The sequence below is a fragment of the Manduca sexta genome, chromosome 25, assembly GCF_014839805.1.
Source record: "Manduca sexta isolate Smith_Timp_Sample1 chromosome 25, JHU_Msex_v1.0, whole genome shotgun sequence".
Taxonomy (NCBI): domain Eukaryota; kingdom Metazoa; phylum Arthropoda; class Insecta; order Lepidoptera; family Sphingidae; genus Manduca; species Manduca sexta.
In genome coordinates this window covers 6,416,617-6,433,965 of record NC_051139.1, presented here as the reverse complement: position 1 = coordinate 6,433,965, position 17,349 = coordinate 6,416,617, and the positions used below count along the sequence as shown (strand labels likewise).

Below are 17,349 nucleotides of genomic sequence, written 5' to 3'. Positions count from 1 at the left end.
CGTAGGTGCAGATATATTTCCCTAAAATGAATCTTGGCGGCGCGGCGCCATGAGTACAATAATTTTCAAATTATTATTTTAATAATTTCGCATTTTCTGTTAACTTCATAATCGTTTATTTTTGTATCTTAGGAGAGATTTTAAAATGTAAATGTATGAATAATTTTTTAAAGAATTATGCGTTGGAAAAATATATATAAATGTATTTTTTTTACTTTTTGTGCATTTAATTATTTGATATTAAAGTTTAAGAACGTATGAACTATAAAGATCTTGAATAATATCTAGAATATCAGTTATCTATATTTAATATTACTCCTGCCATCTATGATTTAATAGTAGAACTAACATCATTTATAATTGACTATCTTTAGATGGTGCCTTTCTTAGTCGCCGACACGAAATGCTATTTGTTACTAACAGCAATCGCTAGATGGCGTTATAATATTCACAGTTTTAATCATCAAATTTCTGCGAATAATACAATATTATTTCGAGACAATTTATAAACATGTAAAAGCACATCTTATCAAGATTCAACGTTCCAAACGAGACCATCACCATAAAAGATACATTTACGGACCAAGGTAATGAAGACATTCAGAACTTTTTGACATCAGCAAAGCCCCAATTTGCTCCTTTTGTGCCTGGTGGTGATACCCATTGATATCCTTCCTCGCTGGCTATGCCACCGATTATCATTATTGTGTTATTTCTATGACAAATGAAAACCATGTAACCTGTGAGATATAGATCACGCTTGAGGTAAACACTGTAACCCGAAGCAATTCTATCCGTGCACGCCCATGCACGGTGGGAATTTATCGCAGCCCTAGGCACACGGTTAAGTGTGTATAGCTCATGTTTGCCAATTCACATTAAGGCCTATAAGGCCTCACAAACATTTCACGGCCTTCTCCACTGCTCCCATCCTAAGAGATTTCCTTATCCTTCCCCTACACTTTCTTCCCAGCTATCCTCTCCCAACTTCCCTCCAATGCCCTTCAGTCGCTAAGCCGGGGGATTCGAGTATCTCATTCGCAGATTTCTCCGGGTGTGGACTGCAGGGTCCAATATAAAAAAAAAAAAACATTGTTTAATGAATTATCGTAGCTAATAATCTCCATGAATTTAATTACTTTATCATTGGTGTTTCGATAAGTATTTTTCGTCTCTAAACTTTATGAATTAAACCCTTTTAAGCCATACAATGTTATTTATTAGATTCCCAAATCACTTTCCTATGTGCTTGCTTTTATAAGCAACTTCTTGCACTATGTGGTCACAGGCTGTATTAAGAGTAGGTAATCTAAATGAAAAGATGGGCTGAACCAAGGTTGTCGCACATAAATCCCATGTAAAACAATGACTTTGCGGTTGCATCCTGTGGTCAGTGCATGCCGGTTAGAAGGCCGGAGCCTTTTTTCAGTGAGTCAATAAACCAGATAATAGCAGCATCATGTGTATATAAATTGTAAAGCGTCAATTCGTTGTATGGGAAAATAATAAACCATGTTCCAAAATAGACTTTAATACAAAATTATATAAAAAATCGATTTAATAAATATGTCTCATCCTTTGGTACATTAATTTCATTATAAAACCGAAAAGTACGCTCGTTAAAACATAAAAAATGTGTAAACAAAAATATAAAAGTTATATAAATTTTCAGACTAAACAATACATTTTCCGTGCGATAGCGAGTATATAAAATTCTAACATAATCATTATTGGTTACGCAGCACATAAAAGCATAATAATTCGAAAATTAAATACACATAAACACAGTAGAGGACAGGCTACATTATGGCACAGAGGAACTGTCGGGAGCGCGGCGCGGGCGCTCACTTCTCTTTGGGCTTCTTTTCCTTTTTCCGCGGCGGCGGCACGGGAGCGTCGGCTCCCCCGGCGCCCTCCTTCTTTACCACCTTCTTCACTACCTTCTTCTTGGGCGCGTCGGCCGCGGGCGCGGGTGCCGCCTGCGCGGGCGCCGCAGGGGCGGCGGAGGCCGTCGGAGCCGCCGGAGCTTTGGGAGTCGCCGGGGCCACCTCGGCTGCAGGCGACGTTGGCGTCGGTGGTTCCGCCTTCTCCGTCACCGACGATTCTATTTGCGCAGCCGTTGATGACTTCCCTTTGGCGGGTTTGACGCCGATCTGTGATAGCGACACCGCGCCGACGGGCGGCGTCGGGACCTCGGGATCGTCGACCGCTAGGCGGGTTTGTTCGGGGGCGACCGACGGCGAGGCGGCGGCGGGCGAGGGCGCGGTGACGGTGGGCGTGCGCATCTCGCTCGCGATGATGGACTGCGCGAGCGCGGCGGCGTCCTCCAGCTCGCTGTCGGGGGTGGGGAGCGGGTCGGGCGCGGCGGGGGGGCCCAGCTGCAGCTTGCCCGCCGGCTTGCGGCGCTCCGCGGCTACACAACCAATACGATCCCGCCTTTATTCTCCCGTTCGGTTAGACGTGTCGTTAGTATGGCGGTCACATTAGAGAGCAAGCTCGGTTAGGGCCTGGAACAAAGTTAAGGGAAAACGGCTACGTGGTTAATTAGAAACGATCCAAGCGGAGTTAGACATGTGTGAGTTCAGCGGAGATCGGAAGCTCGGTATGTTCCATTACAAGGATAATTATTACTTGGATCTATGAATCGATATTGTTGCTAATAAGAATAATTCACAATCCTAAAAGCAAGAGTTCAGGATTAATTTATATCATTCGTTTTATAGGTAAAGTGCCAGTAAACATTTTTATGCAGCAATGATTGGTGGAGTGACCAACAAGCTGTGAATAATGTTCCTTGCAATGTATGAACAAACATGTAAAGCAAATAAAAGAAAACATTCATATGTACATGTTCCGATTTCGTCCTTGTCAAAGTGGGCGAAATTGGAACAATTTCAATGAGTGCATCACACGGTCATGCGCAGTCGTATGTGGCCAGACTTTATTTACTCTACTAATCTGAGCAAACACGACTGCAATCCTGACTCATGCCACTATTTGATATGTTTATGCGGTATTCAATAAAGACACGAATCTCTCCTTAAAATAGTGGCACGAGCGCGAACTAAACATCCCTACATACGTGTCGACTTGGACGCAACCCAACTACCACCGAAAACCAGAGGTTACCGATGACGATTATTATCCAGGATTTGCTTTTCATTCTGTTACTGGTACATGGAATGGAAATGAGTTAACACATTTTGAGGACTTCACATATTATTATCTGAAGCCAAAGCACAACGAATTCCACCACCGTTGTAGGTAAACTATATTTACCAGGAGTCGGTGTTGTGTTGGGCCCAAGTGTAATGTTGTTATTACCTGTTCTATCAAAGCCGCGTCTCTTGCGCTGCCTCCTCGGTAGCTGGGTGAAATAACAACGAATTTTGAAACTTAATGCTCAGTAAATAAACATTAAAACCAAACATCACAAAACGGCACAAAAGAAAAAAACATGTGTCGACATCGTGTTCTACGCGTCCGTCGGCCAAGATTCAGTTAACTCGTGAACATCGAAGCCGGTCCGATCCGCGTAGAACGGATGCTGCTAGACTATAAACATATTAGTAGAAGTCGGAACCGCAAATAAACTTGTGAGAAATGACAGTGCAAAGCCGTTAACCGTTGCCGGCGCACTCTAACTAACACTTATACTCACATTTGGCTGCGGGTACTGCTGGCGCTTCTTCTTTAGAGGGTGTATTGGCTAATGGGGGACTGTCAGTGGAGACGTCTGCTGCCTGAACTTTCTCGGGCGTTGCTTCTGGGACGGCAGGGCTGCCTGCGGCTTCGGCAGGCGCTGGTGATGCCGGTGTAGCTTCAACAGGTTTGACACATTTAGGTGCCTCAACGGCCGCTTCAGCGGGACTCGATTTGATTTCAGGCGCTTCAGTCTTTTTTACTTCTGGCTCCGCTTCTTTAGGAACTGAGATTTGGTCAATAGCTTCAACCGGTACCGGAACTTCCGATTCAGGAATTTCAATGGGTGCTGCAGCTTCTACTGGTGCAGGAACTTCTTGTGCAGCAGGCTTAGAATCAGCTGCAGGTTCAGGAGCCACTGGGGCTTCGGCTGCCACCGGTGCTGGCTCTGCAGCTTTTACGACCACTGGTACTACATCGGGTACTGCAACTGGGCTGGATACATCACTTACAACCTGCGTACTTACAGCAGCTGGGGCTTCAACTGGTGCAACTACTTCAGATGGGGCTGTAGTTTTGGAGGTGACTACTTCTTCTACAGGTGCCGCAACTTCAGCGGGTACAACAGGCGCTTCTATTTCTGTAGGTACCACTACTGGTGCCTCAACTGGTGCAGGCACTTCAGCGGGGACTACTGGAGCTTCAACGGGTAAAGCTTCCTTGGCAACTTCGATTTCTTCCGACATAGGTTTTTCACTGACCACTGATGGCTGTGAAGCAGCTGGCGCAGGCTCTCTGGGAGGAGACTGTTTAGGGGGAGATGATCGGGGTTGACTCAAAGTCTGGGAGATTTTAGCCCAAATGTTCTCGAAAGCATCGACTCCCATGTAGTCTATGTTACCAGCTTCCCACCCTTGACGGCGAGTGAGGTCATCGATAGCTTCATGCCCTCCACCAAGTGCAACTCTCGCGAGATTACCAGCAACGCCACTCTGAAACGTACAAAAACAAGTTACATATTCTAAAGAAATATAATGCACGCACGCGGCTACCCATAATAGGTTATTGTTAATTTACAATAAAGGTGTTATAAAAACATGCAAAAATTCTTTTCCAAAATAAAGCATGCCAAGCGTATCTACAAATTATATGTTGCATTAAACTAGCTCACACTCTCATAGCTCAATATTGACAATTATTGTATGTACAAAATTTACCTGATTTGTCGTAAAATGAACGTTAACAGACTTACTTGATCTTCATCGTCACTTTGTGTTTCCTCAGCGGAATAATAATCCTGCGGCGTAGGGGACTCTGAAGAAGACGGTGAGGGGGCCGGGGGTATTTCATGTGTACAAATCTTACGTCCGCGAGAGTCTATGGTAACTCTGTGTCTTAAGTAATACCCATCGTAAGGATGTCTTGGCTTAATATCATCAATTTCACTTTCCGAATCCGAAATATCACCATTTGTTATTCCATCTTTTTGACAGAGATGGTTGAGTTCTTTCTCTTGTTCAACATGAACGTGGTGAACTTCAATATCTTGTTGCGCAATTTCTTGCGCATAGTAATTTGTTACATCGATGGTTTTATGGCTATGTTCCTTTAATTGTGTAGTTTGTTCTGAAAATGTATGATGTTCAAAACTAGAGTTTTGATTTAATTGTGAATAATGAAACTGTTCGTGGTTATCACGGTCCTGTGTGTTTTGTGAGTGACTTTCTTGATTACTGTATGTAAATTCTTGTGAATTTTGTTCATTAGAATTGTCTCTGTTATCAGTACTGTTGTGTACAAAATCGTGTTGTGGATATTCTGGGTATGAATGTTCTTTGCGCCAGTGTGCTGGTTCATAATGACTGTATGTATTTTGCTCCTCGCTTTGTTTTTCGGCGTGTTGATAAGTATGCCAATGTTCAGTGACAGAATGGTTTATATCTTGATTGTATACTGTTTCGGTGTAAAATTCTGAATGGTGTTGCTGGCTATCATGTTGAGCTTGATGAGAAAAATTCCAGACATCTTGATGATGTTGGGACGTACTATCTCTTCTGTATTCTTGTGCTTGATATTCCCAAGCATATTTTCGTACCTCTTCTTGATTTTCAACTCTACCGTCTGCTCGCTGGGTGGTTGTATCATCAGAAATTGGTGGTATATGTCCTCGATAAATTCCCCAAGGATCATGAAATTCTGACATCTCTAGTTGAGATATATTCAATTCGTCTTGTGTTTGTGCTTCCGGTCGATGCCACGGAAATTCAGACTCTGGATCCAATACAGGTTGATAGTGTATATATTGGTTGACATCTTGTGATGGTAACACTGGTGTGGTGTCGACGATTTCGTGCTGTTGGACCTCCACCTCAACCTATCGGTTGAAGTGAAAACAACTCAGTGGTGATGCATGCAAAAGGAAAACTCGAACTAAGCTGCACACACAAAACACTGCCGTATAGTGCATATAGCTTAATTCAAGCGAGTGTCTATTAGTATATAAAGGCTAAAACGCGTCACTTAATAAACATACAGATACAACACAACTAAAATCGCCACGAAATTATTCACATAAAATTAAAATATTAAAATTTCAACCACAAAAACAAGGATATCCTAACACAATATTTTCTATCAGTATGTTTATAAAGCTTCCGCAGTGAGCATTCCACCAAAATACCAACACCATCTACTGGATCCCGAATAAAAACTTTTAATAAACCGTGCAGGAAGCGACCAACAGCCATTTGAGAGAGAGTTAGAAAATGTTAGTATTTTGGAGAAATAGATTGTATTTACACACAAGTAAATAAAAATGCTTCAAAAACATAAGTGCGACAAGTAGCAGTATCGGTGCACAAGCTTCAGAGTGCAAGCGTTATTATTAAAAACTATTTACAAAACAGAAAGTAGTCGTCCTTTGTACAGCAAGGGAGAACGTAACTAAGGAATGGACTGATATAAAGTCTCACCTCTGGAATTTTAGAGTCCTTTTCTGAATGCTTAGAAAACATAATGTAGTGTTCAGTCCGAAGGCTGGTGAGCGAATAGATCGATTTACTACGAAGTCGAGAGACTCGAGACATTTGCGGTGGGAGTAAAAACCGCAGACTATCGGTTTCAATTGCAACCCTATGAGCCGTGAAATATAATACGCAGCCTATTTCATCCGTCTCGAACGTAATAATTTCGTCCGAATTGTAATTTTATATGACGAGATTTAATTTCAAATATTTCGTAAGATATCTTGTTATTCATGTAATACATACTTCTACATATTTGATACTAATTATTGTAACATTTAATATACAGTCTAATTTTTTTGATAGAAAACATTTTAACTTGAATATTAGTGAATATTTCAAACTCACCATGGAGACATCGAGATGGGAGTGGACTTGAGATACGAAGAGATCCCACCAGAGTTGCAAGAATTCCCGCAAATGTTCTGGCGCGTCGACATGACGAGATTCCCAGTTGAACTGTTGGAGCCAGGGTTTCGCAGCGCCAATGAAGTGGATGATTTTAAGATTCTGCCCGTAGCTGGAATAGCGAGTTGTGGAGTTCGACGCAATAAGACGTTGTATGACATAAATTGTGTAAAGATAAGTCAACAAGATAAGTGTGTTTATTTCTTAATAGATACAGATTACGATTATTTTATGTATTTGATAAAGATTCTATTACGAATCTAAACAACTCAATAATCTTAATCATTTAATTCATATCCAATCTTTAGTAAGTGAATTAAACTTTTAAAGGAATATTATAAATTACTTACTGTTTAAGAGCAGGCAAGTAAGAATAGAATGCGGCAGATGTAACGTTGTACAGGAAAGGCAGATGTTTGTTGATGTCGCCGTGCGCCCAATCAGAGAAGAACGAATTTAATAATCCCTGGTCACCACCTACATTATCAAAACAATGCATGTAACCTGTGTTATAACGATTTATATACAACCAGTTTCTTCATTGAGGGTAACAATTAAAGTTAATATTACTTTTGTCAAAATGTCGTTTGAATTGTCGCTTACCATATCGCTTTTATTTTAGCGTTGCATTTTGAGAATTCTTACAAGTTTTACCTTAGTTGTTTCTTCATAACTGAATATTATTAAAATCAATACGACATACCGTCGAAGCTGCCGCGTTCCTGAGCGAACTTGATCAGGTTCTCGAAGGTTTCAGCAGATGGCTTGAAGACAAACACGCCGGAGTTGAAACAGTCGGGCCAGCCGACATCAGGAGCGGCTGACAGTTCCTCTCGTTCAAACAGCTCGTCGCAGTTTTGAACCACCTAAGGATATTTGTGTCACATGATTTTCGCTTCCATGACCTTTAGATATATGTAAAAGTTGTAAGGGAATATTTCTTTAAATAAAAACAAGTTTATATACGAAATTATTAAATTATTTCCCTACATTTTTGTAAGTTATAAAACCTAGTTTAATGTGCCGTTCAGGATAAAATCTACGTGCAATACTAACATTGATAAGATACAATGAAAGGTTGTTTATACCTAAGCATAAATAAATCATTGAGTAAAATCTTTGTTTACGCTTCTTGTTAATTCTCCTAAAACTGTCTATAAATTATGATTTACCTACTAAAAATTATATAAGAGGATGTTTATAAATTTGCCTTTCAATCATTAATTAATTACAACGGTATTCTGTGATAGATGCATTCCAACTTAAAGATACATCTCTTTTATAAATAACCTGAGTTGATACCACGTGGGCTTAAACACTAATATTTATCGTGAGTTCTTTATCACTATGTGGATGAAACTTCAGTTGACATAATAACCTATGATAATAACTTTACGTATTAATGGATTCTATCAAGGCATCTTATTCTTTTACATTGGGATTGTATGTATTTTTGCTGCGGATCGTATATTTGCAAAATCGTGAAGTTGATCATTTGTAATACTTGTTTAGACTGACTTGGTACCTATTGCTTCTTGCCTACTATACTATTTACTTATACGGTGCGCTGGATAATGCTTAGTACTAAGAGAAAGCCCTTGTAAACTAAACCTTAGTCGCAAGTAACGAGTACGAACGAGAAACAACGCGTAAAACATCAAACAGCAAGTGTTTGACGAAGTGCGAAATACTAAGTCTACCTTCAAAAGAAAACTAAAGAATGAAAGTTTAGATATTGGATGTGATCCAAAATTGTCGTGAACAAAATATTTGGGCCACGGTTATGCGCCTCGTCATCTCGTGTTACTGCGCTAACGTCCACGTCCGGTAACATTGACTTTCTTATCTCATAAACAATTGTAGATCGAAATAGATTTGACGAGTTTCTCACAGTCGTTAAGCGATAATTAAAAATCGGTAGGCCGATCGTTTCGATCACGTCAAAACAAACAACCGCGACTCGTGACCGCTACGTGCTTGTTTAGATTTCAAGCTAAATATTTCATCATCATCAACTCAGCCACAAGAAGTCCACTGCTGAACATAGGCCTCCCCCAAGGATCTCCACGTCGACCTGTTGGAAGCGGCCTGCATCCAGCGACTTCCTGCGACCTTAGCCAGGTCGTCCGTCCACCTTGTAGAATATTTACCTACAAGGTAAATATTTAGTTTGATTTCATTTGCAAGTATACCTTAGCTAGCAAATGTCTTCTGAAATGGCCACTATATTGTATATGTACTGATTTCAAAATAAGTGTGACAATCACTATCTAAATCTATGATATGACTTAATCACTGCAAATATTAGAGCAACGCACATTAATGGCATAGCTTCAAAAGGCGGGATATGTAAACAGTCCGATTTAGCAATGCACATCTTGCTTGCTTACTTGGCCGTCATTTTAGTGTAAACAAGCCGATTTTAGAGGTATTTAATGATTTTTAACACATAAAAGTCTTGTTAATATTGATTTATTGCATGACGCTATCGAGCGGCTGTTGCCACGAGACCTGATTGATTTCATAACTCTTTATTCATTCTTGTGTACTCCATTGATATTTCTAACTTATACATTGAATTGTTTTACGCCTACTACAATACCAGACGGCAAAAATGCTGAAGGCCAAATTAATAATATGCACGAGCTTCAGAAAAATCATAACACGTAAACCAGAGAGTACAATTTAAATGGTTATTAAATATGACAAATGCGTTATGTTTTTGTGGCTTAACTAAATCTGTCAACCGCTTTTATACTTCGCAACAATAGTAATTGGATAGAGTAATAAAACAGAGCAAGCGACAATCAACTCTACGTACGAAAGGCTCATTGAATTAAATTGAAGAATTGAACTACCAATCGTTGCTCAGTCAGTCGGTAGCGTATTTTTTATACGCTATACGCGCATGGCAAGGTAACTCCACGGCATCTGATGGTAAGTGGAGTGACGCGACATATAGAAAACTAAGAAATATAAGAAAATAACTCACCAGTATGTCAGCGTCGAGGAACACGCATTTCTCGTACTGGGTAAGGTTCCAGCAGTGGATCTTTGTGAAGGTGATGCCGAGCTCCGGCCGCTGAAGCAGGGCGAGGTGTGCAGCATCGCGCGAGTCGAGCACGTCCACTGTAACCACCTCAGCGAACACTGCGCGAAGGCGCTCTCTGTTGGCAAGTCACAATGTCCATTACTGGTAAAACTTTATGATAGCGTTGCTTCGCGATGTCAATGTCTAGCCTCTATATTATTTATTATATATTTTTTTGTCTGTTTCACTTATTTGTTTGTTATGTTTATGTAACTTATGTTTGTTGGAAAATAAATTTATTTTCTTTCTTTCCTTCTTCTTTCTTCTATATTAATATTGATCTTTGCATTCGGATACAATTCAGAGTTAATAATAGAAAATACATGTGCAAATTATAAATACATGGAAGACCTTTTATAGGCTTCGAACGAGGGCTCCGGAAAGCGATTAGCTGATGTTGTCAAAATGGAAAAAAACATTCCACTATGAATAGCGCCAGCTGATACCACTAATAAATATAAAGTACCGCCTATACGCAGAGCAACCCATGCACTCACATATTATCGCCTCCAATTTTTTCATCCGCTTATGAGATAGGGGCCAAGTGTATCGCTATATCGAGCGCATGGTGCATAGGAAGATAAAAGTTGTTATTTAAAAGAGAGCTCCTACTAGGATGCAAATGAAATATCTCGATCTCAAAACAACAAAAATATATAAAAGTTATTACATCTGCAATGCTTGCTTAATTAATGATATAATGAATCAAAATAAATCGTTAAATGACTGAAAATGGTATTGTATAACTACTTATAAAATACATCATCGTTTAATTAATTGAAATATAAAAAAGTTTTGTATAAGTATATAATATAGACTTGAAATTTCAATCACTTTTTTGTTATAAATGTGTATAAAGGTCAGTAAATCGTAAAACCCTTTAAACGAGATAAAATGGTCTTAAATACTTGTCAAACAATATTTAAAATTGTATCATATTTTCTACTGCCTTTTCGCGTGAGTGTTATTTATATCATGAAGGACCTGTTTATTTTGTTACCATACAAGACAGTTAATTAATATAGTACTTTTATTTACGACTGAATTGGAATGTTGACTTTTTATTTGATCGCCCTGTATTATATTCGACGACTAGAATTTTATTTGACTTGGTAAAACAGGCATTCTTTTGGGTTGCAAGTGTTGCTCTTCTTTATTTTTTATAGTATAATCAACTCTAATCCACTATAAATAATAAATCTACTAAATTGTACCCAAATATATCGAAGAGCTAATCCTAAGTAAACAACGCAGTCAATCAATTCTGAAACACCTGAAACAAAGTATGGAAACTAAAATAGCTAAGCTTCAGACTGCCTCTGATATACTGGGCTCTAACATTTTCCGTGTTCGAGATCATTCATATATTATATTTGATTATAAATACGCAGTCGTAAAACAGTATTATATGATCTAAAATATTTGTAGCCACTGCGATTTTCTAGCGTACTTGAAAGCTTCAATACAAAATATTAAACGTTAACGATGATAAAAGAAATGATAAAATATTTTGGGGAGAAAATATTAATTTAAGGCAATCGATCTATAAATAGATAAGTAAATTTTACCGTATACACCGCATTTAAAAAAATAATCTCGAACTTCAATATGATGGACTGTTTATAATAATAATAAATACCGGCATTATGAAGTAATATATTTATGATTTAGAGCGCTTTATCTAACACGTTAGCTTCCAAACGTCTACACTATTATAAGAACAATATATATCTACAAATTTTTCATATCGAAGCTGTTGATGACACCAATTACAGAGACGAAAATTTAAAATAAATTTGAATAAGTACATAAAGCAGAAATGTATTTATTTACATATTTTAAGTAGCGTAATAAGTAATATCTTCGCAAATTCATAACCCTCAGCGAGCAACGATATTTCAGGTATCTAGAAATTAATAGAGCAGCCATCGCTTCGCCAGGCAATTTACTTCTAATGTTTTATTTGTGACTCGTTTAACATAATGTACTTATTGCGACAATTTTAAATGGTTTACCTCATGGCTTCAGTGACCGATGGTGTGATGAGCACCACGGCTGGATATACGGACCCAGCGCGGCGCAGCGAGTGTGCCAGTACCAAGGCACCCAGGCCGTAGGAGTCGTTTGTGGCCAGTGTCACCCATGATCGATCTGAAGAACAACATTGGTATTACTTCCCGTTAAATGTTTGTATTCTAGAAATAAAATAAGATTACATAAAACAAAATTATTTAAATTGGTCTACTCTGTAAAAAGTTATGCGTGGTATAGTATAAAAATATACATGTCGAATTTAGAACCTCCTCCGTTTTTTTCGTCGGTTAAAAATGGCTGACAATGTAGAGTCGAAGAAAAATGATGGTATGTCTTAAAATCTACGTCCAGTTAAATGCAGATGAATATTGCATAGCGTTATTTATTGAATGAACTACATATATCTTAGAAAAACAAAAGAGCTGCCTCTTGAAAACATGCGTCTCAGAAAATAAATCGTTCTCATTTTATTTGTGTTTTTCAGGTCATTGTTTACATTTACGCTTTTGCAACAAAATAGGCACGTCCTTGCATTTTTCTACACAAAATGTATGCAACAAAACATCCAAGTATTATACTATTCTTAGATTATTGATTGTAAGAGAATGTTGAGTTTCTTCCGCAGAATACTGATATTAGTCTCTGAATATATTACGCTTGTATCCGGGATTTTAATCACAAATACGTAATGTACAACGCACGAATCTATGTAATCACACTTTTACAACACACTATGTGGTGCCAAAGACGTAGATTTCAAAAATAACTAGAAATATCTTCTATGGAGAATTACGTAGGTCGTATTTTAGATTTTAATACATACGTTTTGGCGCGTCATAGTTGTTAAAAGGTACTAGGAAATGCGCAGTTCGTTCCTCTCGAGTGAGACGGTGCACGTCTACCTAAAACAACTATTGGCACATGACACGAGCAGTGAGAGTTTGGCGCTTCTGTCTATATGCGCACTTTATTTTCTAGCTGTCAATATTGACACGTGCTACGAGTTTGTTGGGCAGACGTATTCTCGATCATTTATCATTTACCACTTAAATAGACAGCGAGAATAAGACGCGTGAAGGATGCAATTTGCTCTGTCTCTTCTTATTGTTATTGACACAGCCATTAGTCTTCAAAATGTCACGCAGAAGGTATGCGGAAAACTCGCTAACAGTGCGAAAATATTCACGTGAATAACTCCCGGCATCTGACTAGCTCCAGCCACCACATAGACTGCCATGTATTAGACAAGTGCCGCACGTTCTATTCCGAAATAGCGCGACACAAATAAAATTCAAAATAAAACCACTGGATAGCGTCAGATATTCGGTGGCGAGCCCGTCGTCGTGGGTGTGTGCCGCAATTAAACTGATAATCACTCTTCTCTGTCACCACCAGAGAATACTACTGGAGCTGACGTACCATTCTCACGTACTACAACAATTGTGCACACACATATTTACAATGACACAATGTTATTTTTTGTATTATACGAAATTTCGAACCCGCTGTTTAAATTTTTTGTAAAGTTCATGGCCTCAGGTAGTCCTGCCAACCCAACCTACATTATAATAAAACTAAAATTTAACAGATAAATTCGAGACGACGACTGTATTAATGTTTAAATTCTGCAAGATATTACGATAAAATCGGAATTATAACGATAATTTGAGCAGCTTTTCCAATCAATTGCATAGATAACTTAGATTAACGCGTGAAAAATGTAAATCGGTAGAGAAGAAAACACATAAAAACATATAAATCTGTATCAGGAAATGCCGTCAGTGATCAAGGCTAAGTCGGGTGGCGAGAAATTAAACGCCAGCGTGTTTGTGTAATATTAACTATGCATCAACAACATAAATCCAATTTGATATTTTTACATCCGTCAGAGGAGCAGACATCCTCGAGCGCGACGTTGGTTTATTGGTGCACGCGGCGCGAGGAACAGATTTACTAGTATGGACAGAAATATTCCACCAAAGGCACCCCGACAAGGCACTTGAGTCGAGATGCAGGATCAGACGCGCTCGGGAGCAATGTCCCTGCGGTTTCTATTTAGGTGCGGCCGGTCCGGCGGGATGGAACCACATGGGCAGTCGACCGTTTAACAGAATAAAGGAATGCAATGATGATGCCGTGTAACATCCTCGTAAAAACGCATACAGAATTCAAATTTATTATAATTTTTTATTTAAACTCGTGTCTAATTATGTTGTAAAATTATCTTTAAGAGATAGAGAACTGTTTCTAATTCAGTTCTTACGGAGTATGTTTGGTTTGATATTTAACAGACTTGAATAAAAGCAATAAATCTCAATGGACACCACACAGTAAGATGGACTTAATTTCCTGTCTCGCGTTACACCGGCGACAATTTAAACCGTAATGCTGAAGGATCAATTGAAACTGTATGATCCTCTTCAATTGGACTTGCACTTCTTACAAATGTCTATTTATATTTGTAACTAGCTTCCGCTCGCAGCTTCGCCCGCGTGGATTTCGGGTTTCAAAAATGGAGAAGGTGCTCAATTTGTCGGGATGTTTTTTTAATTTATGGTGGTATGCATGTGGTCCGATTGTCCGGTCAGGGTCTGATGATGGGATCCTGGTGAAATCGAAGGAACTTTTAACCATTAAGGTTGCACACGAAATGACGGAAGCTTAAAAAATGGAGTAACTTCTCCCGTTTTCCCAACATTTTCCATCACTGCTATGCTCCTATTAATTGTAGCGTGATGAAAAGTATACTATAACCAGCTCAGGAGTATAAAAAATAATTGTACCATGTTAAGTTAAAATCCGTCGAGTAGTTTTTGTTTCTATAACGGGTATACAGACAGACAGACAAAAATTTTACTAATTGCATTTTTGGCATCAGTATCGATCCCTAATCACCCCCAGTTATTTTGGAAATATATTTCATGTACAGAATTGACCTCTCTACAGATTTATTATAAGTATAGATATGCAAAAGTAGCTCAAAAATTGTCCATAACGAAAACATGCATTTTAAAGTAAAACAAAAGAAATAATATCGTGAAGCCAACCAAATAACTAATGATATATTAAATTTTGTGACTGTTCAATTTAGTCGGGTCCGCGATATCACTTTTGTTGAGTTTCAGAACGCGACATTACATTATTATATTCTGTGCTCCAACGCACACTGCTTTGATGTTAGGAACACACCTACATTGCTTAGACAACAGTGAACTTTATACAATAGCAATGAAGCTCAAATTGACTCTACGTATTAGTTAGAAAACGTTTGTATGGGAAATAGAAAAATGCTGTTTTGAGGATTTTCCCGGCAATTATTCGAATTTTTCTCACCTTTTAAACCTTCCCTAGACCTCCACGAATAATTCAAGACCAAGATAAGATAAATCCGTTCAGCCGTTCTCGAGTTTTAGCGAGACTAACGAACAGCAATTCATTTTTATATATATAGAAGATTATAACGCGAGATAAGTTTGAACTTCAAGTCGTATTCCTTCAGATGGATTAAATCCCAAAAATAAAACTCCTAAGTTATCAAACACCATAATGTCCTGATTATAAAATAATAAGTTAATGTTACAAGTGAAACCATTTAAAAACGAACAGGTGTTTCATTCACAACACAATTTAAATGAATTGAAATTAAATAAAGTTATTTTTGAATGCTATCATTATAATTACTGGATATCCGAAAAGTTAAAGTCGAAATAAAAAAATAATAGCACCAAAAAATTTTCAAAACTCACGATACATTTCGATGACAGCAGATGAGGGTTACTAATCAACTGAATTGAGATGGCTACTGTCTCTTCTCTTTATATTAGGGGCTACCGTGCAACCACAATCGGGGCGGGTAAGCCTTTGCGGGTGGTATAGAATATCAGATCTAGCCACAAACCCCCGACTGGCGCCTGTGATTTGTCAATCGATATAGGTATTAGGTAACGTGACGACGGCGCGGACAGTCCAACTAATAATAAATAAAAACTATTGATTCCATAATTATTTTCTTCGAAAAGGTCTGGAAACGCTCGAAACTAGTTCTACCATAGAATCAACCCCTATTTCAGCTGTTAAAAAATTACGAGTTTATTTTTTTTTTGTCGTATTTCAAAGCACTAGTGCTGTGACCTAAATTAGCGGTATTTGTCGGCACTTAGTACACAAACTAGAATTAGCAATTTTGTAAGCACCTTCTTACAAAAAAATTATATTCATCTCTTTGAAAATTGTTCGGGATATTGAGTAAATCATAACCAAAGTCACGGTCAAGATTACGTTATTGCAAAGTTGATATCGTATGTTGATGGTTCCACTGTATATGAATGTATTTGCGGCAGATAACGATAGTATGTTTATAATGTCTATGTTCAGATAGTATAACTCGTATAGCCATAGCAGTGAAAGCTAGAGGCTAGCAGATGTAGGGTTTGCGTCCCCCCTTGCCCATCTCAATGCATGAATATAAGATGGAACACGCTAGATCTGAATAGATTTCAAGGTTATTCAAATACAAGATTTATTACAATGTACTAGGCAACATCGGGACTATTGTTAAAACTTGCTTTCGCTTGCATGTTGCGTTTTAATGAGCATTCTTTACGATTTAGAACTAGTCGCTACTCTGTTGAACTGGAATGAAGCTACCCGATTTAAATTAAATTAAAATAAAATAACTTTACGAGAACGTAGCGAGCTGTTAATTACCCGCATAACGCCTACTACACTTTCAGATCGTCGCTTCAGGAAAATCAAGTCGGTGAAAAACAACTAATAACTCTTGAAAAAAAACATAATTTACATGCTAACGAATATTTTTAACTACCTTCCCGGTTAATTATGTTGATAACCTCGTCAAATTTTAATAATATGTTAATTAACAATTTCTTCTGTAATACATGTTAAGCTAAAAAAAACTACTTAATGTTATGTGTTAAAAATAAATTGTTAGAACATATTCGCAGCTTACTTGACATTATGAAGCCGGGTGTAGTCTCGCGTGTGACAGTTCCAGTCACCTCTAAATATCACGAACTACACGCGCTCTTCGCGCAGCACTAGTAAATGCACACAGCGTGCGCGGTACCGGTCCCCATCTGGTCGTCCCCCAGCCCTCAGCCCCTCCCCGCCCACACGCACACTCGCGCGATA

General features: G+C 38.5%; 1 protein-coding gene across 6 annotated transcripts; it reads right to left on the bottom strand.

Moving 5' to 3' along the window:
* Nucleotides 1–1,665: 1,665 nt before the first annotated feature.
* Nucleotides 1,666–17,330, bottom strand: LOC115441282 (glycogenin-2). Of its 6 annotated transcripts, none has more exons than XM_030166021.2 (9): nucleotides 17,168–17,330; nucleotides 12,180–12,315; nucleotides 10,066–10,240; nucleotides 7,777–7,939; nucleotides 7,424–7,550; nucleotides 7,014–7,185; nucleotides 4,895–6,016; nucleotides 3,662–4,634; nucleotides 1,666–2,413 (listed from the first exon to the last, which is right to left on the bottom strand). In XM_030166021.2, the coding sequence occupies exons 1-9, from the start codon at nucleotides 17,172–17,174 to the stop codon at nucleotides 1,845–1,847; spliced, it is 3,444 nt and encodes a 1,147-aa protein (XP_030021881.1). In that variant the 5' UTR covers nucleotides 17,175–17,330; the 3' UTR covers nucleotides 1,666–1,844. The 6 variants fall into 6 exon arrangements, with proteins under 6 accessions (XP_030021881.1, XP_030021882.1, XP_030021886.1 ...); XM_030166022.2 differs by lacking the exon at nucleotides 17,168–17,330 and adding an exon at nucleotides 15,945–16,078; XM_030166024.2 differs by having other exon boundaries at nucleotides 2,189–2,507.
* Between the last annotated feature and the right edge of the window lie 19 nt (nucleotides 17,331–17,349).

Coding starts and splice junctions, on each gene's coding strand:
- LOC115441282 (XM_030166021.2), bottom strand. Junction 10,241..12,179: donor TCGGTCACTGAAGCCATGAG/GTAAACCATTTA, acceptor ACTTGCCAACAG/AGAGCGCCTTCGCGCAGTGT. Junction 7,940..10,065: donor TCCTCGACGCTGACATACTG/GTGAGTTATTTT, acceptor AAATATCCTTAG/GTGGTTCAAAACTGCGACGA.